This window comes from Hypanus sabinus, chromosome 6 (genome assembly GCF_030144855.1).
Source record: "Hypanus sabinus isolate sHypSab1 chromosome 6, sHypSab1.hap1, whole genome shotgun sequence".
In the NCBI taxonomy this organism is placed as follows: domain Eukaryota; kingdom Metazoa; phylum Chordata; class Chondrichthyes; order Myliobatiformes; family Dasyatidae; genus Hypanus; species Hypanus sabinus.
This window is the reverse complement of record NC_082711.1, coordinates 148,359,281-148,381,663: the sequence shown is the minus strand read 5'-3', so window position 1 is coordinate 148,381,663 and position 22,383 is coordinate 148,359,281. Positions and strand designations below refer to the sequence as shown.

Genomic DNA, 22,383 nt, shown 5'->3' with positions numbered 1-22,383 from the left:
TCTGGCCATACTTCTCTGACCTCTCTCATTAACAAGGCATTTTCGCCCACAGAGCTGACACTCACTGGATGTTTTCAGTTTATCGCAGCAATTTCTGTAAACCTCAGAGACTGTTGTGCATGAAAATCCCGGGAGATCAGCAGTTTCTGAGACACTCAAACCACTCTGTCGGTCACAAACAATCCTTCCACAGTCAAAGTCACTTAGATCACATTTCTTCCCCATTCTGATGTTTGGTCTGAACAACATCCAAACCTCTTGACAATGTCGACATGCCTTTATGCACTGAGTTGTTGCCATGATTGGCGGATTAGATAAAGTGGCCACTGAGTGTACAATACATTGTTTGACTTGATACTTCTATTATACAACACCCAGCTAACAAGCTGCAGTTGGACCATTGGACCATTCACATGATTATACTTTGCAACACTAAAACTCCAAGTGCATGCAGATGCCGTACACAAAACTGCACAATGATAACACATTTTCATGTCAAAAGTCATCCAAGGAATGGCTTCCTTGTCTACATTACAAATTGCATCACCACTTTTCCTCAACTCCTTAAGGCTGTTATAGTCAGAGGAGGGAGTGGGGTGGTTAGAGGGATTAAACTCCCACTACCTATTAAATGCTTCCAATGGCAAGCATCTCAAATAGCCTATGATAGCCAAGTTCAGCTCCAATGTGCAGCTTAGCTATTAAACCCAGCAGAACCATTTCTACTGACAGGAGAAGGGGCAAAGGTGGGTTATTGGCACCTTAAAACATTAAAACTGTCACTTCAGGCAGATTGTGCTCAATGGCCATGGTTGGCAGCTCATCTACGAGGGGAAAAACCTTGATCTATGTTTGCTATGCTACAGTGCAGTATACCCAGTCATGGGGATGGCATTGGGAGTGAACCCCAAGGAAAAGTCCAGAGCTGGAATCCCCAAGGTAGTCCTATGTTGAGTTCAACGCTGACCACAATGCCACTGTTGCCAGACTGCATCGGTCTCTGCCGTTCCTTTGGATTCATCAGCTGCATGAAGGCAGGAAGCCTGCCGCACGAGCAACAGCTTGCTCTCCATGTCATACTGCCCTGGCCTGCATATCACATAAACGACTAGAAAGCAACATTTATGGCCAACCTCGACCAACAGAAGGCCTCAGCAGCATCAGTTTTGTACTTTAGGAATCTGAATCTAAACTAGTTGCAATTGATTCAAAACAGTTACACATTTAAACCAAAAACATGCTCAGTAATATGTAATATTTAAATATCAATTAATTATCTAAAAATAGTTATCCAATTTTAAGAGTTCAGAAACAGCATTTATATTTCAAGTTATTTGACATTATCTGGACCACTCAAAAAAGTTCACGATCTAAAAGTGTGCAACTTTAATAAAAAGTCCCATACTCCTAAGTGATGAATTACATTTATTAAGATGCCAATGATGTTCTTACTATTGAACCAAAACATCTTCTGAAGATGTAAATTTTAGAACAGATACTCAAATGTTCCAGGTATCAATTCTTCTGCTGACACTATTATAGCTAATAAGAAAAATGTATCACACATATTTGGTTACTGATTCTCAGCTATTTTCAGCTTTACTCCCAAGGGAAGTGCACAAGTGCAATTATTAGAAAAGTAGATTAGTTCTAGGTTCTTTAAGGCTTTTAGTCAGAACAAAAACAAATCTCTCACACCCTGCTAATTTTAATTACTGACACGGCAAATAGAGAAAACATCAGAAAGGTAGTACTAATTTTGCCTTCTTCAGTGACTATTTGGTAGAATAGTTAATTGGTAGGACAAGCAGAAAGAATTTAATTGTGGATAATCTATTCCAAGAAGTAAGCATTTAGAGAAATATACATAACCACAAGACAAACTCACAGTAAACAAAACATAATATGGGACTTGCAGGATGCTGGCTGCTTAAAGGACACCAATTTTCAAAACTATAAATAAGTGGATTCCAGCTAATTGGGACACATCAGGACCAGTACATTTTGGCTCAATTAAAGGGGCTGCCCCAATTAGCCAAAGTTTCATGGAAATAGTTAAAAACGCATAAAAAGGACAAACAGAGTATCAAATATGTATTAAAGTAGAATACAGAACAAATTAGAACATTATCAATGGTACTCTATACTATAAAACTGTATTAGTTCCTAATATATATATGTAGAGGAATTTATTCAGTGTACCCAATGAACACAGTCAGTGCAGACACCTAGTGCAGATAATGGACTGCCCTCATACAATGCTTTAGATGATTGCATCCTCCAAATCTTCATTTTCAAAGTTCAAAATTTAAAGTAAAATTTACTATCAGAGTACATACATGTCACCATATACAACCCTGAGATTCCTTTTCTGCAAGCATACTTAGCAAACTAACAGAATTGTAACTGTAAGTAGAATCAATGGACAACAAACTGTGCAAATGCAGATATAAATAAATAGCAATAAATAACGAGCATGAAATAACAAATAAGAGTCCTTAAATGAGTGTAGGACCATCAGAACCTTTTGTTCAAGAGCCTGATGGTTCAGGGGTAGTAACTGATCTTGAACCTGGTGGTGAGAGTCCTGAGGCACTTGTACCTTCTACCTGATGGCAGCAGCAAGAAAAGAGCAAGGCCAAGGTGGTGCTGATCTTTGATGATGGATGCTGCTTTATCTACGGTAACAATTCATGTAGATGTGCTTAATGGTTGGGATTGTTTTCTCTGTGATGTACTAGGCCAAGTATGCTACCTTTCATAGGATTTCCGCTCAAAGGCATTGGTGTAATATAGTAACATTCAAGATAATTGTCAATAACTTTAAATTCTTTGCAGTTCCTAACTTACTGGCGTAGTGAAGTACATTCACTTTCACTTCCAGCAGTTTCTGGCACCTCCGAGCATAAATCCCTGAAACCACAGTGAGCAAAACAGTTCGGAAAAGTTGTACTGCTTTTTTCTCACCAATCAGTGACAAAATCACTGTCCTTTGAACACAAACAGTTGCAACTGACGCTATTTAAAAACTGTTCACTCAGAGCACAGTGTAGTGTCCAATGGCCACCCAACATGCATGCAGCCAACTCTACCTAGAAACTGTTCAGCACCAATCTCCTGCCCCAAGTAAATGGCATAGTATCCCAAATAAATGAAGGGAATCCCAGCAATTTTCTCAATTCAATTTTCTTCTTCAAGAGTTGTCCCAAATAAGTAGCTGCTCCAATTAATTGATGGCCCTGTTCAGTTAGCCAGAATCCACTGCACTGACAACACTGAGGATAAATAATTATACATCTCCTCATTAAGGTTCAGAAGGGATGAGACTAAAGACAAACAATGGCCTTTTCAAGCCAATCTCAATTTTTTAAATCCCATTTATTTAAAAGAATGTATAAAGATATAACATCCATTTTAAAAGAAAAGTTCATTATTAGATTTCTCATAGGAAAATGACATAACTATAATGGTATTTATAGTATTAATAGTAAAATAATAGTATTTGTTATTTCTAAAGAGGATATAAATCACAAAAATTGCTTTCCATTTCAACAATTTGGGAAATAATCCACAGGCAAACACTGCAATGAAGCAATGTAAAGAAAGATTAATGATTGTTTTCTAATGTGCACTCTAGTATTCCATTATTTCAAATCAGAATGAGAATGCCCAAATATTCTTTTATAGCTCGAAATAATAGAGAACCAGAAACTAAATACGTACGACATATGTTTTCCTTTTAACAATAATTTTACAATTTGGTGCAGGAAGTTCTGTCATCTATTAGATTTTACCTTGGAGGCTCCGTTGTCTACTGAAGTGACTCAATATAAATCCAAAAGGGGTTAAGCATTGAACACAACTTACAATTAATTTAAGATTATGGATTTAGAACTATCCTCAAAAATTTTACTCACATCACAAACGAGTTTTAAATCCTGGCAATGATTTTTTAAGTTAGATAAATATAATAGTTCATGTCCTGCCAGATGTCAATTCATTGAATTGGTTGTGATTTCTCCAATTTAAATGAGCAATTCAGAATTATATTTATTTATTTATTGAGATACAGCACAGAATGGCCCTTTCTGGCTCTCTGAGCTATGCCACCCAGCAATCCCCTGACTTATGGGACAATTTACAATGGCCAATTAACCTACCAACCAGTACACCTTTGGTCTGTGGGAGGAAACTGGAGCACCCGGAGGAAACCCACATGGCCACGGGGAGAACATTCAAACTCCTTACAGGTAATGGCAGGAATGGAACTATTTTTCATTCTTTGTAATTGTAAGATTGTATTTTACACTCTTTAAAGAGACTGGAGTTTTTAAAATGCGATGACCTGAATTAATATTTTCTTTAAATAAATGAGATTCAAATGCACATGTTTATTTGAAATAACGATTTAATAACTAATAGTAAAAAGAATAATGCTTTTAGATTGCTCTCATGTATTACTCTTGCATTTATTTTTGTATACTCATATCCCTATTTTATCGATTCTTCCACATGGAAACATTTTCTCCATACCATCCCATTCATAACTTTAAGGATCTTGAGCAGATCACCTAAGTCTACTCTTTTCTAAGAAAACTGTTCAATATTTTCCCTTTCCTTTCAATAATTTCAGTTATTGTCTAGCATAACCCAGGCAGTTATTTCAACAATTAGTGTGACCAGTTGCACATAAGTATTGCCATTTACCAACGAAGTGCAAAGAGTTCAGGTTCCCCCAATGTGGAATTTCTAATCTTGCTAGTTGACAAATGACAGCAACTTCATTGCCATACCCTATACAAAATACAATGATGGAACAGGAGCTTGCTGAGATTCCTCATCACTTGGTGATAGGAAACTGCTCTTGGAACCTGCACCAGGTCTGGAATAGCACCTGCAAGTCTATTCAAAGTTACAGGTTTCTTTTAAATCAACAATATAAGGTCCAGTTGTTTTTCGCAACTTCTTGCAGACTTGGATTTACTTTAAATTCAATATGTTTACATTTCTTTTTTTTAAATATCTAAATGTCAGGGAGACGCAGAAGCACTGTACACCCTTGATAACTCTGACAGACTGCAAAGCCTAAGGCCAGCATTGCCTCCTGTCCAGCTTTCCAGAAGAATTCCATAGATGGAATTATTTCTGCACCAACTCGTGATCTCATTGTGTTGCTTGAGGCCCACAAACTATATAGGACTTTGAGACACCCGAAGAAGTCATACTGATTTGGATCAGGTACATTTGACCCATTGAGATACCAGAATAGTTAGTAAATATTGATAGCAAGCACCACACAACAAAAATAGGAGCCCAGAATTTAAAATTTGCAGAACACATTACTCCATTTGTTCCTTATATGGGTTTTATACTGATTCATCGTTGGCAAATAGATGCAGTCTTCGGATTAACTTTCTGTTCTGTGGCTACAACATTTCTATTATCTAAAATACAAGGAATTTCGCAAGGACGTTACAATGACTTTATATGGAATCACTGTAGATCAAGGTTATAAACTTGCAAGGGCTTTCAACCCATTAGTTTATATTCACTGTGAAGAATGAATTGTTAGTGGTAGGACAATTTCTGTACTTCGTTGGAGAAATGGGAAGGCATTTACTCCTCAGAAAAATCAAATAAAGACCTGGACTTGCCAGAAACATGAAATAAACAAAGAAACTGCTGGAACCATACTAATGTTTCCTATAGTGACAAATGACAGCCTCAGAATAGAGGGACATCTACTTAGAGCAGAGATGAGGAGGAGTTGCTTTACCCAAAAGGCAGTGAAACTGTGGAATACATTGCCACAGACGGCTGTGGAGGCCAAGTCACTGGATATATTTAAAGTGGAGATTGATAGGTTTTTGATTAGTCAGTCAACGTTACGGGGAGAATGGGGTTGAGAGGATAATAAATCAGCCATGGCGGTGCAGGCACGATGGGCCGAATGGCCTAATTCTGCTCCTATGTCTTATGGTCTCAGAAACTTTGTCAGAACTCTTTATTTTTCTGTAACACCTTGAAAAGGAAGCCAAAACCAGTTTTATTTTAAGATTTTAATATTTCAGGGTTTATTAACCTAATTGTAAAAGGATTTTTGCCAGCTTTCCACCTGAAAGAATAAACATGCTTTCCTTTAATTATTTTAATTGTAAAGCATTAACCCTGAAGAAGGAGGAGCATATGGCAATATGTTTTTGCTAATAAACTAATACTCAGACTTACTTTAATTTCAATGAAGTCGGGTTTCCCAACTTCTATCAGATCAGCATATGATCGAAGTTCATCCACATTCCAAGCCTTTACCAATGTTAACCTATACACTGTGCGTTGCTTCTGCAAGAAAACAAAGTATAATTAAATCAGATCACATTTTTCTATACATTTGTTGATCTTATTCTGGCAAATTTGTTTTTGAAATGCCCTACAGTGTGAAATAAATGTACATTTCTGTTAATATGCAAATCTGTGATAGGTAAAAAGATGCACCGCGTGGGTGTGAAGCAGTGGGAGCTCATCCATTTTGACTTACATGCTGTTAGATAGAACTGTCCAGATTTATAAGACATTTTCTCGGAAAAACTATTCACAACATTTGGATTATTGAGACAAGGAAGTTCAAATTATTTTGGTCTGTGAAGCTGCTGTCATCAGGATTTTAAAAAATTGTGATTACTGTTTGACCATCTGAAGTTCTGACCTGTGTTTTTCATTAACAAGATCAATAAGACTTTATGGAGTGGAAAATGGAACAAATGGCAGAAAATGATGCCTAAAATATCAATAAATTCAATAGAATTGAAATCTTACATATGATTGTTTTTTTCTCCACACCTTCACTCAAACTTATTTACATTTCACCAAATATAAAACTTAAAGCAGTAGGTTAACAGAATTCTACTTGAATTTTCTTGGTGTAAGTTGGGACATGCCCAACAAGAGATTAGAGAAACACCTAGCATTGATTATAAAAATATCAGGCAATGCTGAGAAAATTGAAGAATCCATGTGGAGATTTTGGATGCTCCTGAGTCAGCAATCAGAAAAAGGAAGAAGAAAGCAGCCAAGTTTTAAGTCTTACACCAGAAGTATCCAGGCTTAACTAACATGACAATGTTGTATTTTATCAAAAGGATTTGAATACCGTGGCTCATTTTGTTTTCTATATGATAATCAGTGTTACATCTAGAATACAGGACTCAACGTCTACATTGAATTGGAAAAGATGAGGTGATCAAGAAGAATTTTATTTTTAATTTTTTTTACAGAGATACAGCCATGCAGCATGGCAAAATTTCAATTTGACCCTACCCTATACATGAATCAATATACAATGAGCAATTAACCTACCAACCGGGACGTCTTTTAGACTGTGGGTGGTAAATCTGATATTGAAGATACATAGGGTGGGGGTAGGTCAGACACTGCAGACACAGAGAGACATTGCATCCTCACTTGAAGTGAAGGCAAATAAGCCTCAGTCTCCTTCTATGAGAAGTTCAATCTTTACCTCAACTTTATGTTCACAATATATTACAATGCCCAACCATAGATCACTATTCCGATTTGATTACTATATCACTCATACGTGTTTGTAAAGTTTGACAAGAGTAGAGTAGAATTTTTATTGTCCCTTTCAAGTAATCAAATTAGCTGCTACAAAAGCATTTTTATATTGGGTGCCTTGTATTATAACTCATAAATAATATTTCCATATTAAACAGAATCGTAAATTTTTAAGGAGGAGAATTTCATTAGTGGTATTTGTCATATGAAGCCTCGGCTTCCTGTGTCCAATAATCAGCTCCAATTTTTCCCATATTCAATCATATTTTTATACTATTCTAGAATAAATCCTGTTAATCTATTTCCTATTTTCATTTCGCCTCCCAAAAAGTTTCCATCTTTATTGCTTTCAAGTTTGCGCCAACCTTGCAATATCATTCAATTGTGTAAGATAATGTGCTAAAGGAATCATGGCAGCATGGAACAGATAGGTGAAAATGGCAGGAAAATGCATGGGATGTAAAAAGCATTTGTCTATGAGCCAATGATGTTCCATCTCATTGATTCTGGTGTAATATCAAAGCCTGCAGGGGACAGAAGAATAAGGTTATCTTACCCAGAAGGCAAACAAAGGTCAGAGTCATGTTAATGGGAGGGATCTTAAATTAAATGAAATGTGTAAAATGTAGGCTGAACCATATATCCGAAGAACGAGAAGAAAATTTATACATTGTTTAGTAACAGTTTAGAAAGAGTGAAGAAACCACAGTACAATTTTAACAAATTACAGTACAGTCAGCCCTCCTTATCTGTGGGAAATTGGTTCCGAGACCCCTCGCGGATACCAAATTTCGCGGATGCTCAAGACCCTTATTCAACCTGTCTCAATCTAGTGGACCTTAGGACCCAGTGGAACCCAAGGCCTTATTTAACTTGTTTCAGTGCCATGGATATTAGGACCCAGCGCAAGAGCTCTGAATGTACAGTGTTTCTATTCACGAAAATACTCACAATAACGATTGAAAATAAAGTGAAAATAATAAAGTGATCAGAAAGAGGTGAAATGCTATCGGTCATTGGAAAAGCGTTAGGCTACAGTCAGTCAACGATCGGAACAATTTTAAAGGATAAAGTGAGAAAGGCTCTGCCCCAATGAAAGCTACAATTATTACTAAGCAACGCAGTGGTTTAATTATTGGGTTTTGGGTTCTTGATCCTCCATATCAACCCAGCACGGTGGAGAGCGCACTCCATAGCAATCTGTCACTAGATTGAGCTCAGGAACTTCCCAAGCCTGGTGTTGAAACATACGTGCTTAAGTGTTTTATATGCATAGAAAGGTAAAATATATACTATATACTGAGACAAACGTTTGACTAACTGACGCTAAATAATAGCGGATGTACCTGTTCCGACTTACTTAGTAAGAGAACTTCCGATTTTTTTCGATCCCGATGCACGATAACCCACGCACATCCTACTGTATACTTTAAATCATCTCTAGATTACTTATAATATCTAATACAATGTAAATGCTATATAAGATGGTGGTTATGCTGCATTGTTTAGGGAATAATGACAAGAAAAAAGGTCTGTACATGCTCGAACAACAAGTGCTGGAAGAGCACTTCCGGGTTTTCGCGATTCGCGGTTGGTTGAATTCGCGCATGCGGAATCCACGGATAAGGAGGGTCGACTGTAACTCTAAATTTTGAGGCTCTTAAAACAGAACAATTGTGAAAGGTAGATAGGACTTTCAATGACATAACCAGAATAGAATTGAAGCTTTTAAAGTATTTAGGTATTGCTAAAAAGAAAAAAAATGCATTGAATTGCTTCATAATAGGAAAAATGATGTACTAGTCAATGAATATTCCTCTATTCATCCATATTCAGCATGCTGATTTACAACCAATGTCACTGTTTTTAAACAGCTATTTAGTAATTTCACAGAGAACTAGGATAAATGGAAATGGCATCGTACAAGGTTAAAATAGTGAACACACACAGTTGAAGGTTTCTGTTCATATACTTCTGGATCATGGGCAAGTACATATTTATTGCTATCCCAAACTGCCCAAGAGAAGATGGTGTGAACAATCTTCTTGAACTGTTCTGGTCTTTTTAGTGAAGGTAGTCCAACAATGCTACCAGGTAGGAATTTGTAGAATTTGTGGACCCAGCAACAAAAACCTCTAGGTCAGGAGGGAAGAGAACTTGTGGGTGATGGTGTTCCCAGATTTCTACTGTACTTGAGCTTCTCAATTCTAGAGGTCACCATTTTGGGAGGTATTTATTGCAGTACTTAGTTTATTCTGGCCTTTCAGGTATGTGTGGAATAGAAAGTCTGTTTGCAAAATGTTCTCCAGTGCTACTGAACCCAAATGGAACTTGCAACAAGGATTAGGCTTGTGTAGGCTTTTTGGTCCTTTGAGTGTGTACTGATGTTTTTCAAGATTATTGCTAATCTGCTACCTCAATTCTATTTTCCTGCAGTATCCTTTTATCCTTGGGTCCACTCAATATCTAGAAAACATTGATTTCTATCTGAATGAACTCAACTCCACCATCCTCCAGGGTTCAGAATTCTCATAATTCGACTAACTTTGAGTGAGAAATTCCTCATTCAGAATCTGAATTAGCTTTTATATCACCAACATATGTCATGAAATTTGTTAACTTAAGCAATGGCTGTACAATGCAATACATGATAATATAGGGGAAAAATAAGTAAATCAATAACAGTAAATATATATATATATATGTGTGTGTGTGTATTAAATAGCTAAATTAAAAATATGAAGTATAAAAACAAATACGTAAGTAGTGCAAAAATAGAAATAAAAAAGTAATAAGGTAGTGTTCATAGGTTCAATGTCCATTTAGGAATCGTACGGCAGAGGGGAAGAAGCTGTTCCTGAGTCACTGAGTGTGTGCCTTCAGGCTTCTGTACCTCCTTCCTAACAGTAACAATGAGAAGAGGGCATGTTCTAGGTGATGGGGGTCCTTAATAATGAATGCAGACTCTCTTTCAGTTTAAATTGTCTTCCCCTTGTAAGACCGTACTACAGTTCGTACTTTCCTCAGTGAGGGAAAACATCCACCCACTCCAAAGTCCTGCGTTTCAACGTGATCACCTACTGTTCCTCTAAACTCCAGAGAAAATACGCCTAGTCAACGTGATCACTCCTTATATGGCAAATCTGCCATCTAAGGAAATGGGTCTGTTGAATCCTCATTGACACTCTGTCAAGTATATCCTTAAAGGCAAGGAGGTAAGTGGGTCCATTTTTATTTAATAAACATCAAGTTAAACTAAGAAACCTACTCAAGCAGAGCTTTGTTCAGCCAACAAAGAATAGATGCTAAAGTAAAATTGAAAATGCTGTAAGTCCTCTGCAGATCAGGAAGCATCAGTGAAACAGAAACGCAATTAATATTCAGGTCCCAAATCCTTTTGTCACACAGCTTAAATGCATCTTCACTTAAATGCACATTCTAGCTACCCAAGTCAAAAAAGCTTAGGTCTAGCAAGGATTACAGACCCAATGTGTGACAAGGACTACTGCTAAATTTTAACTAGCTAACAAAATCATAAAGTCTACCAAAAGAGTGTTTTGGGCAGCATGACTGATCAGAAGCAGTTTACTTAATAAAACGTTAACTTCAAACTCTCCTGGAGCCGAATCAGAGGAACTGCATGAAAAAGGCCCTTTAATGTTTTTACAACCTTTTCACTGATACAAGGCATATTCTGCTTTTTGATATTCAATTTTTCAACTCTTAAGCAAAACACTTGTTGACCATTCTTATGCAAACAATTATTATCAATATCTAGTCACTGGCTTCTGCGAGTGCTTGAATCTGAACGTGTAAGTGTAGTGATCTTGATCATGCCACCAGACAGCACACTGACAGTGAAATAATTCCTGAAATAAAATCCATATAAAAACAAAATCAAAAAATTCTTCAGTACACTATCCAAAATTGCCAAATCCGTGCACGATCTATAAATCAAATATATAATTAAATGCCACATTTCCAAACATTAATCCACAAGAGACGAAAACTAAATTAATCATTTTAAAAGATATGCTATCAAATAAAATCGTGACAAAAGACAAAGAACTGCAGTTATAGTTGCTTCCACCGAAATGCCCCTCTAATTCTAACTTTGTATCTACTATGAGCACTTCTTATTTCATCTGAAGTAATAGTCACCCCCATTACTTCGTTAAAAAGTATGCACACGTAACAAAGAAACAAGAATGAAATAAACAGCAGAAAATATTGTGCTTAAATGGATTATTATTTAAAACAATGTGGTAATATGAAAGCTGTTGTCCTTTCTGAATTTAATTTTAAAATCAAGCTTTAATCAGAATCAGATTTAATATCATTGGTATACATCATGAAATTTGTCATCTTTGCAGCAACAATACAATGCAATGCATAATAAAAGGAGAAAATGAATTGCAGCAAATATATATATATTATATATATAAAATACGTAAGTAGTCCAAAAATAGAAATAAAAAAGTTATAAGATAGTGTTCATGGGTTCAATGTCCATTCAGAAATCATACGGCAGAGGGGAAGAAGCTGCTCTTGAATCATCGAGTGTGTGCCTTCAGGCTTCTGTACCTCCTTCCTGATGGTAGCAAAGAGAATGAGGTATGACCTGGGTGATGGGAGTCCTTAATGATGGATGCCACTTTTCTGAGGGATCACTCCTTGAAGATGTCCCGGATACTATGGTGCTTAGTGCCCATGATGGAGCTGACTAAGTTTACAATTCTGTGCAGCTAATTTCAATCCTGTACAGTAGCAAACCCCCACCCCACCCCACCATACAGATGGTGACGCAGCCAGTTGAAACACTCTCCATGATACATCTGTAGAAATTTAAAGTTAAATTCGTAACCCAGAGTTTATTTAGCCAATTTCTTTATCTATTTAGTAAATATAATAAATTGATATTTTACAGCTTCCAAGCTTTCTTAGAGACATTAGTATAAGAATGAAGAATGATGCAGATTTCTGCCAGTGAATGCCGATTAGCTTTGCTGAAGCTCATCACCCAGCAGTCTTTTTCAATAGTTTCTCTGCGTGAACACCACTGATTTTTTAGCCATCTTTTCTCATCATCACTTGGTCTGCTGCACTGAGTTCAACTCTGGGCACTTCCCAATTCAATAATCCCCCCTTCAATCAATGTCAGATCTTTAACAGATTTCTTTCAGCCAAACGAACATTTTAATTGGTATCAGATTTTTAAGTCAACTATATTTGCACTGTAGGTCATATTAATTAAGATTTCAATCTTAGTATAACATCTACATTGCTCAAACCACATTAAATTAATAACTTTATGATTAAAGTAATAAATTCCAAGGTGATAGATTCAAAAAGTGAGTTCTCATTAGCACCTTTCCATATATCGTAATGTATTATTAATGATACAACTTATCCCATGACTAAAAACAATATTTTTCTCATCTGTCATTGGCACCTCTGTATAAAAAATGCTGGCTTAAATTAAATGTAGTGACAACTGGGTATATAATCCTAACACATAAAAATAGCATTATGGAAATTAATATGAAACATTAGGTGGCTCAAGCTAAGTGATTTTCAAAATTTGCAGCATGCATTTTAATAGAAAAATAACCAGAGGGAAGGAGAGAAAAACAGCATATAGATACAAAGTACACTTTATGTCAATGAAGTGTGTGTTAGTTGTCAACTCAAACTTTGAAATGGATTAAGAATTAAATCTTTAAAAAGATTAATCTTGACTTCTCTAACTTCTGTTAATGCCCCTCCTCCCCTTCTTACCCCATCCCTGACATATTTAGTTGTTTGCCTGTTCTCCATCTCCCTCTGGTGCTCCCCCCCCCACCTTTCTTTCTCCTGAGGCCTCCCATCCCATGATCCTTTCCCTTCTCCAGCTCTGTATCACTTTCACCAATCACCTTTCCAGCTCTTATCTTCATCCCACCCCCTCCGGTCTTCTCCTATCATTTCGCATTTCCCTCTGCCCCCACTACTTTCAAATCTCTTACTATCTTTCCTTTCGGTTAGTCCTGACGAAGGGTCTCGGCCCGAAACGTCGATAGCGCTTCTCCCTATAGATGCTGCCTAGCCTGCTGTGTTCCACCAGCATTTTGTGTGTGTTGTTGTTAATCTTTTTCTCAATTCTTCTTTAAGACAACAATATCAACTCAATTCAAATAATGAACAGTATTTCATTATTTATTAAACAGAATTTATTCTTGGAAATTTTGAATCATTGCTGTACTGATTTATCATAGTGCTAACACACTCTACAAAAACACCAGTTAGCTCATTGGTGTAAGTAAAGTTTACACACCTGCCTATTCATTTTCCAAGCTGTAGTTACAATGCCCAAGGTTTCCCTAAGTAAACCATTCGTTACATTTTTATTGTTTTAATTAGACCAACTATTATCTGGCTGCATACTGTTCTAAGCTATTGTCCTACTTAGGTACAATAAATAAGAAATGTCATAGGGCGGCACAACTTTTAACCAGGACAGCATTTCTCTTTGATTAATGTGAAATTTGTGCAAGATATGGTCCAATTAGGTACAATGTTTCATAAAGAGTGTGACAAATGTAGAAAATAAATTTCCTTTACAGGCTAAGATAACTTTTGCTTGCCAAGCTCAGTTCTATCAAATAGTCAATACTCTTAACAAACCTGTTGAGAAGGTTAGAGCTTTTAAGGTAACTGTCTATGAATTTATAACTTTGATCCAAAATGGCTTAGTTGTCTGCATAAACCTACCTATATCCACAATATCTGTTTCACACCAGCAGTGTTTATCAACATTACCTATCACAGCCTTAAAAAATTCAACTCAGTTAACAGAGATGACAATTTAAACCAATATAAAGAGGGAAAGGTGGTGATGAAGAAGCAAAGACTTTGCAGAAGGACTTCTGCTCATATGTCTAATGGTCTTATGCCCCTCCTTTAACAAATCAACACTGACTATAATTAATTTGTGTTGCTCGAAAAGGCATGAATATCGTGCTGATAACTTATCATTTATCAACATTCGGTTAGCTGGCATCAAATAACTATCCACTGTGATACAACAGTAATCTAATCCTTCAGCCTGTAACAGGAAATCTGGAAAATTCAGCATCTCCTCCTGTGCAACATCATCGATATACATCAAAGTAGATAAACTGCCAAGTCGGATAAAGATGCTGAATCCCTAATATTTTCACTTTCAATTTTTCCTTCATATTTCACATTTCAGCATCCAGGGAGTTACAGACAGAAGTTGTTTCTCGTGTCACAATCTTTTGGCCTGACCTTTAACTATCCAGGTATCCCATCCAGCATCATGGTATTTGATATCAACAGGTCTGTTACTCTCTCTCTCTCTCTTTCCTGAGTAGTGATGTTGCAGTTTCTTTCTTTCAATCTGCCAGAAACCAAGGTGTATTCAGAAGATCTTAACTAACACATTTACCTCCTCTGTAATTACCCCTTGAAGAGTTCTCAAATACAAGCTACTATTTGTCACCTGCCTATCACCTCCCTCTGGTTCCCCTCCACCTCCCCTTTCTTCTATGGTCCGTTGTCCTCTCCAATTAGATTCCTTCTTTTTCAGACTCTTACATTTTTTCACCTAGCCCCACCCAGTTTCTTATTTCATCCCTCTCTCTGCCAGCCACCTCTCACCTCTCGCTTGCCAGCTTGTACTCTTTTCCCTTCCACTTCTTACTCTAGCTTCTGCCCCCTTCCCTATGCAGTCTTGATGGAGGGTTTTGGCCCAAAACATCGACTGTTATTGCCCTCCATAGATGCTGCCTGACTTGCTGACTTCCTTCAGCATGTGCTGTGTGTTGCTTTGGATTTCCAGTATCTGCAGAACCTCGTATTATTTGTGAGCTTTGCTTTCGTTGGTTTTCTGTACTGTTTCTCATTAGTAATATTAACCAAATTTCATCACCATAATTGGATCATTTTACATTAGGTTTCTTTTATTTCATATTAGGTTCCTCAAAAAGGTAGTACCCATTATTAAGGACACTTGCCATCCAGGATAAGCCTTCTCATTACTACCATCATTGAGGAGGTGCAGAAGGCTGAAGATGCACACCCAACATTTTAGGAACCACTTCATCCCCTCTGCGCTATCAGATTTCACAATGATCCAAGAACACACACACACACACACACACACTATCCCACTTGCACATTATTTATGTATTGTGTTACGAAGGTGGAGCAACTCTGAGGGGCCGAAGGGTACAAAGTCGCCCCCTCCTTTTTGAGAATCGCAAGATCGCTATTATTTCGGGTCTGAGACCCAGGAAATGAGAGAGAAACACACAGAATACACAACCAGGTGGAATGTCTCCTGACACAAGCGGAACGGAACCACTGATTACTGCCATTGTCTCTTGGAGACAGAATTGTGTATTGAGTACTGTACTATTCATTGAAACCCCTCAGGGGACGACCAGAGTGGTCTGGTTGAGCGATTGCACCATCCCAACCTGACTGACATCTGAGACCCCGTGAGTGAGGATAAAAGAGGGGTCTGGGGAACAACCCCTTTAGACGCACCAGGAGAAACGCTAGAAATCCAGTGACAGCGTTTTATAGCGAAAGCCGGCGGGAGCTCGTGTGCGTCCTCCCTTGCCTGGGTGGCGGGCTCATCACGGAAGAACGGTTTAGCTAAAGGAGAGGTCACACTTGAACAGCCATGACAACGAGACTCCTGACGGATTGAAATCATAAAGGAAGGTTGGCAAAACCCCTTAGCGGTAAATGTTCCCATTCTCCTATTTCTCTCTCTCTCTCCAACAATTGCAGCACAGTGACAAACTAACGGCGGCAGCCTGTGTGAACTGCAGCGAACTTTATATTTACATCGGACAATTCATTATCCCCTAGACAACGATAGAGCTTATTTCTTATTGATTATTATTATACCCGCACTTTTAGGTTTAGTACTGACGACATACATTATCTGTATATTTGCATTGATATTATTTTTGTGTATTTTTACTAATAAATACTGTTAAAAATAGTATCATCAGACTCCCACGGATGTCTCTATCTTTGCTGGTAAGTAACCCAGTTACGGGGTTCGTAACAACTTGGGGCCTCGTCTCGAGATTTGATACCAAATTGGAGGGCCAGTAAATCGGGCTTTTAAGTCCAAACTTGGATCTGGTTGCGCGGGTAACCAGACGGGAAACCAGCAAAGATGGACGTAGACAAATTTATAAAAAACCCGACTCCGGAGGCGCTAGAGGCTGCCACAAATTCGGACTTGATAAATATTGTGAAAGGACTAAATCTCGCAGAGGGGAGGTTGTCAATGAAAAAGCGGGAGGTGCAGAGGGCCATAACTCAGTATTATATTGTGAAGAATGTGTTTTCGGCTGAGGTATTGAAAAATATCCCTGAAAAGGTACCAGCTAGTGGGACGGCTCAGTTAGAACTGGAAAAATTAAGGTTGGAACATGAAATTAAGTTAAAACAGAAGGAAGCAGCTGAAAAGGAGAAGGAAAGAGCCGAAAAAGAAAAGGAAAGAGCTGAAAAGCAGAGGGAGCATGAGCTCCAGCTAAAGGAGTTAGAGGTGAAGAGGGAGCAGGAAATTAAGTTAAAACAGCTGGAAGCAGCTGAAAAGGAGAAGGAAAGAGCCGAAAAAGGAGAGGGAGTATGAGGAGAAGGAGAAACAGAGGCAACATGAGCTGGACCTGGAGAAGTTAAGGAAAGAGCGAAGAGCTCAAGGGCCAGACCGAGAGGAGAGATTTAATGTTAGTAGGGAGTTTAGGTTAGTACCTCTGTTCGAGGAGACGGATGTTGATAGTTATTTCTTGCATTTTGAAAAGGTGGCAGTGAGTCAGAAGTGGCCCAGAGATCAGTGGGTGGCGTTACAAAGTGTGTTAAAAGGGAAGGCACAACGGGCATATGCGGCGTTGTCTGTGGAGGAGGAGGAGTCTGAGAATTACGAGGAAGTAAAGCAGGCCATTCTTCGGGCCTACGAATTGGTACCTGAGGCCTATAGACAAAAGTTCAGAAATTTAAAGAAAGTGTGGAATCAGACGTATGCAGAGTTTGCCTATGAGAAGGCTGTGCTCTTGGATCGTTGGTGTGCAGCAGAAATGGTGGAAGAGGATTTTCGGCGTTTAAGGGAGTTAATTCTGATTGAGGAATTTAAAGGTTGTGTTTCGGATGATATCCAGATGTATTTGAAAGAGAAGCTGAATAAGTCCATATCCAAATTTGCCAGGTTCGCAGATGAATATGCCCTAACCCACAAAACAAAGTTTTCCTCGAATAAGAGTTACCAGAGAGACCGTAGGAACGGTAGAGAAAGCCCGCCGGCTGAGGCAGAGATTCAGCCGGGAGCTAGTGGTAAAAATAAGGAGGAAGAAAGGCAAGATGGCAGGAGGGGTCCTGGCTTGACCTGTTTTAATTGTGGAAAGGTGGGTCATATTGCATCTAAGTGCTTTGCTCTGAGGAAGGAGACAGGAAAAGGGAATGCAGCTGTCCCTACAGGGTGTATTGTGTCGATCAGCAAATCGACGAGAAAGCCCCAGGTAGATAAAATATGAGAGGGGCGTGAGAAATTTATTTCAGAAGGGACCGTGTCTGTGAAAGAGGGAGAAACACCAGTTCCAGTGCGGATCTGGAGGGATACTGGAACTGAGCAGTCATTGATTTGCAGTAAGGTATTAGATTTTGGTCCCGAGACTGGAGAGGTAGCTTTGAGAGGCATAGGAAAAGGTGTGCCTTTGCATAGGATCATTATAAATTGTTAGCTGATATCTGAACCAGTTGAAATAGGGGTGCGATCAGAATATCCGAGAACTGACGTAGACGTCCCTCTGGGTAACGATTTAGCTGGTGGTGACGTTTGGTCGGCCATGGAGCTGACGAGCCAGCCTGTAAGTGTTGAGGACCCGCCCCTAGATTCCACAATCTATCCCGCATGCGCAAACACTCGCAGCACGTCGAGAAAGGCAGCTGAGAAAGAGACCAGTTTAATTCAGGCCAGTATCGATTTGGCTGAGACATTTTTACCGACCCTGTACCAAGAGGGATTAGAGGGTGGTAAAACGGAAAATAGGGAGGTGAAAGAAAGTAAAGGAGAGGAGGTAGACCTACCCTTAGCCAGGAGGAAATTTATAGAGGCACAGAGTAAAAATGAGAAACAGATAAGGCTGTTAGAAGGTCCAGGGTTGGACATGGATGATCTGTCTGGCTTGACAGAACTGTTTGAAGAAGTTGAAAATTTCAAAGGTGTTCCCAATAATAAAATGAGGGCAGTCCTAGATGAAAAGGATGCCATTACCTTGAACGAGTCTGCTGGGTTGGCAGATGAGGTTGTTTCAGCCTGCAGGGTTGAGTTTACTCCGGAAGGGAGTTGCCCAGAGAGGAACTGGGAGGATCAGGGGAACTTAGAATTTGAAAAGGGTACGGGTATTGAAAGCCTGGAAGAGGCAGATGTCCTGTTTGAGTGTGTTCAAGATGTGGATGCACATGGTACTGAACCTAGTAATGAAACTCAGGAAAAGTCTGAGGTATTTGATTCAGTTAAAAAGGAATGCAGTCCTTGTGGGTCAGATGGACTTGGTTCAGTGAAGAAAGGGTTAACCTTGGTACTAGTGGGAAGTGAGAATTCCCAGTTGTTTTTGTTCGAAGGTGTGTTAAAAGTTAGTGAGGAGATAAAAGGTGGTGATGTAGATATTATTATTGAAGGGAAAAGTGTAGTTCCTAAATTGAATGAAGAAAATTTAAAGTCCAGATTGGTGTCAGAAGCAGTAACCAGGCTGAAGGGACAATGGCTTGTTAACACGGTGCCTGCGAATCAATTACAGTTTGATTTGGAATGTAAAGGTGCCCCACGTGCTAATGTTATTCAAGGGTGTGCTGTGAAGAGGCAGAGTTTGAAATGTTGTTTGGACAAAGAGGGATCACTTGCAGATTTTAAACTGAAAACCAATCGAATGAAGGGTCCTGAAGATAAAACTAACGACTTGCTTAAAAATAAAGAATTGTGTGGAAATTCAGAAAATGGGCTACGTTTGGAAAACATTGTTGATAAAGTAACCCCTATGAAAGGAGCATGCAAAAGCCTATTCCACACTGGTACGCAAGCTAACCACGTGGGAGTTACCTGGAAAAGGGGCGAGGGTTGACAGGATGCCACTTTAAATAACAGGATCCGGTTTTAGGGGATTTCGACAAAGCATGTAAATAATAAAGATAACACCATGGAAGATTGACTGTTAAGTTTGAAAATAAAATAAAGATTAGTATTTGCATGAACTTTTGTAATATACACGAAAGCTAAGATCACAACTCTTTAGTTTGTTTTGCTGAAGAAAAGGAATAAAAATAGGTGGTTATTAAATTGGAGTCTGATGCTACAGGAATTTATTAAGGTACAAGATATTAAAGGAAGTGACAATGTAATTGCTAACTGTTTAGATGCTGGATTGAATGTATAACTGTATTACTCTGTAGTGAAAAAAAAACTCTTTTGTATTGTGTTAGATTCTGAAATTCTGTAAGACTCTGTATTAGTTAATTTTTACCTGTGGCAAAAATCCTTAGAAGGATGGGGGTGTTACGAAGGTGGAGCAACTCTGAGGGGCTGAAGGGTACAAAGTCGCCCCCTCTTTTTGAGAATCGCAAGATCGCTATTATTTTGGGTCAGGCCCAGGAAATGAGAGAGAGAGATACAGAATACACAACCAGGTGGAATGTCTCCTGACATAAGTGGAACGGAACCACTGATTACTGCCATTGTCTCTTGGAGAAGGAATTGTGTATTGAGTACTGTACTATACATTGAAACCCCTCAGGGGACAACCAGAGTGGTCTGGTTGAGGGATTGCATCATCCCAACCTGACTGACATCTGAGACCCCGTGAGTGAGGATAAAAGACAGGTCTGGGGAACACCCCTTTAGACGCACCAGGAGAAACGCTAGAAATCCAGTGACAGCGTTTTATAGCGAAAGCCGGTGGGAGCTCGTGTGCGTCCTCCCTTGCCTGGGTGGCGGGCTCATCACAGAAGAACGGTTTAACTAAAGGAGAGGTCGCACTTGAACGGCCACGACAACGAGGCACCTGACGGATCGAAATCATAAAGGAAGGTTGGCAAAACCCATAGCAGTAAATGTTCCCATTCTCCTATTTCTCTCTCTCTCCAACAATTGCAGCACAACGATAAACAAACGACGGCAGCTTGTGTGAATTGAAGCGAACTTTATATTTCCATCGGACAATTCATTATCCCCTAGAGAACGATAGAGCTTATTTCTTATTGATTATTATTACACCCGCACTTTTAGGTTTAGTATTGACGATGTATATTATCTGTATATTTGCATTGATATTATTTTTGTGTATTTTTACTAATATCACCAGACTCCAACGGACATCTCTATCTTTGCTGGTAAATAACCCAGTTACGGGGTTCGTAACAATTGTAACACAGTAATTTTTAAATCCTGCACTGTATTTCTGCCACAAAATAGCAATTTCACAACATATGTCAGTTCTAACAAACCTGATTCTGATAATTTTTCTTATAATACCAATAACACTATTCTGCCCATCATATTTATGCTGGCTTTCAGAGAATTCCACCAGCCTATTTCCACATATTTCCCAACAAGCTATTTCCTCTCATAGGCTCACCAATCTACGGCCATCCTCCTACAATTTGGGTAATGTCCAATGGCTAATTAACCTATTAACACACAGCTATTTGGGAAATAGAGCACTTGGAGAAAACTTATATCAGCGGAGAATATATAAGCTCAATATGGACAACACCCAAGGTCAGGAATAAACTCAGGTCATTGGAACTGTGAGATAGTGGCGTCATCTATTATACCATTGTCAATTCATGCCTTGGTTCCTCAATATTTCTTCGACCTTTATTGCATTTTTCAGAGCAAAGACAGGTATATAAAATATCCTTTGCCATAGCAAATCCTTTATCCATCACAATTTCACCCTCCTTTCCCTTTAAGGGACCACATTTATTTTGAGCACCTTCATCCTTCTTATATGGTTGTAGCTTTTATAATCATATTCGCAAATTATGTTTTTCACATCACTGAAGGAAACGAAATTACCTCAGATATTTGATCTACAGTTTGAACATTACAGTTATTCAGCGGGATTGATAAATGCTCACAAATATCAGGGGAGAATTAAATTTTTTTTACAGATAGGATTTCAATTCAGCTACTTATCCTTGAATCATAGAATGGTTACAGCACATAAAGAAATCATTCAGTCTTACTGTAAGTCTACACGGGATTTCTACCACAGCAACTCAATTGTTGCACCTTGGTTCTGTGCTTGGAGTCTTCCAAATTTTCCTTGACCAATTCCCTCTTGCATGCCACAATGAACCTAGCTCTACATCACCTGCAGGCAGTGCATTCTATATTCCAACCATAACTGCATAAAATATAATTTTCTCATATTATTCTAAAATGTCTTCCTTTTTATATGACATCTGATATCACAAGTTTTCAACCTCTCCTCAACAGGAACAACCTCAAACTATGTGCTCTGACCAGACCCATCTCTATTGAATTTCACTTCAGCCTTTTAGTTAAAGAAACAGTCCTGGCCTCTTTAATCAATTAATTTGTCTGTAATCCTTTGCAAGAACATTATAGTAAATTGTTTCCAGATCCTCTTTAACACTCTTAGAGCCTTTTCAAAATGTAACAACTAGAACTTAAAACAATACTCCAGCTGAAACTGGAGCAGTATATTATAGAGATTCTGCATAACTTACCTATTTTATACTCTTCCTCCATCAATAAGACTCCAAAATATATCT

At 38.5% G+C, this 22,383-nt stretch overlaps 1 protein-coding gene across 1 annotated transcript in view; it reads right to left on the bottom strand.

The window, feature by feature from the left end:
• Positions 1-22,383, bottom strand: part of tyw1 (tRNA-yW synthesizing protein 1 homolog (S. cerevisiae)) — a 181,496-nt gene that overhangs the window by 26,822 nt on the left and 132,291 nt on the right. The window contains exon 14 of the mRNA XM_059973172.1: positions 6,229-6,339. Coding sequence (XP_059829155.1) covers positions 6,229-6,339 — 111 coding nt within the window. The remainder of the gene's footprint in view (positions 1-6,228; positions 6,340-22,383) is intronic.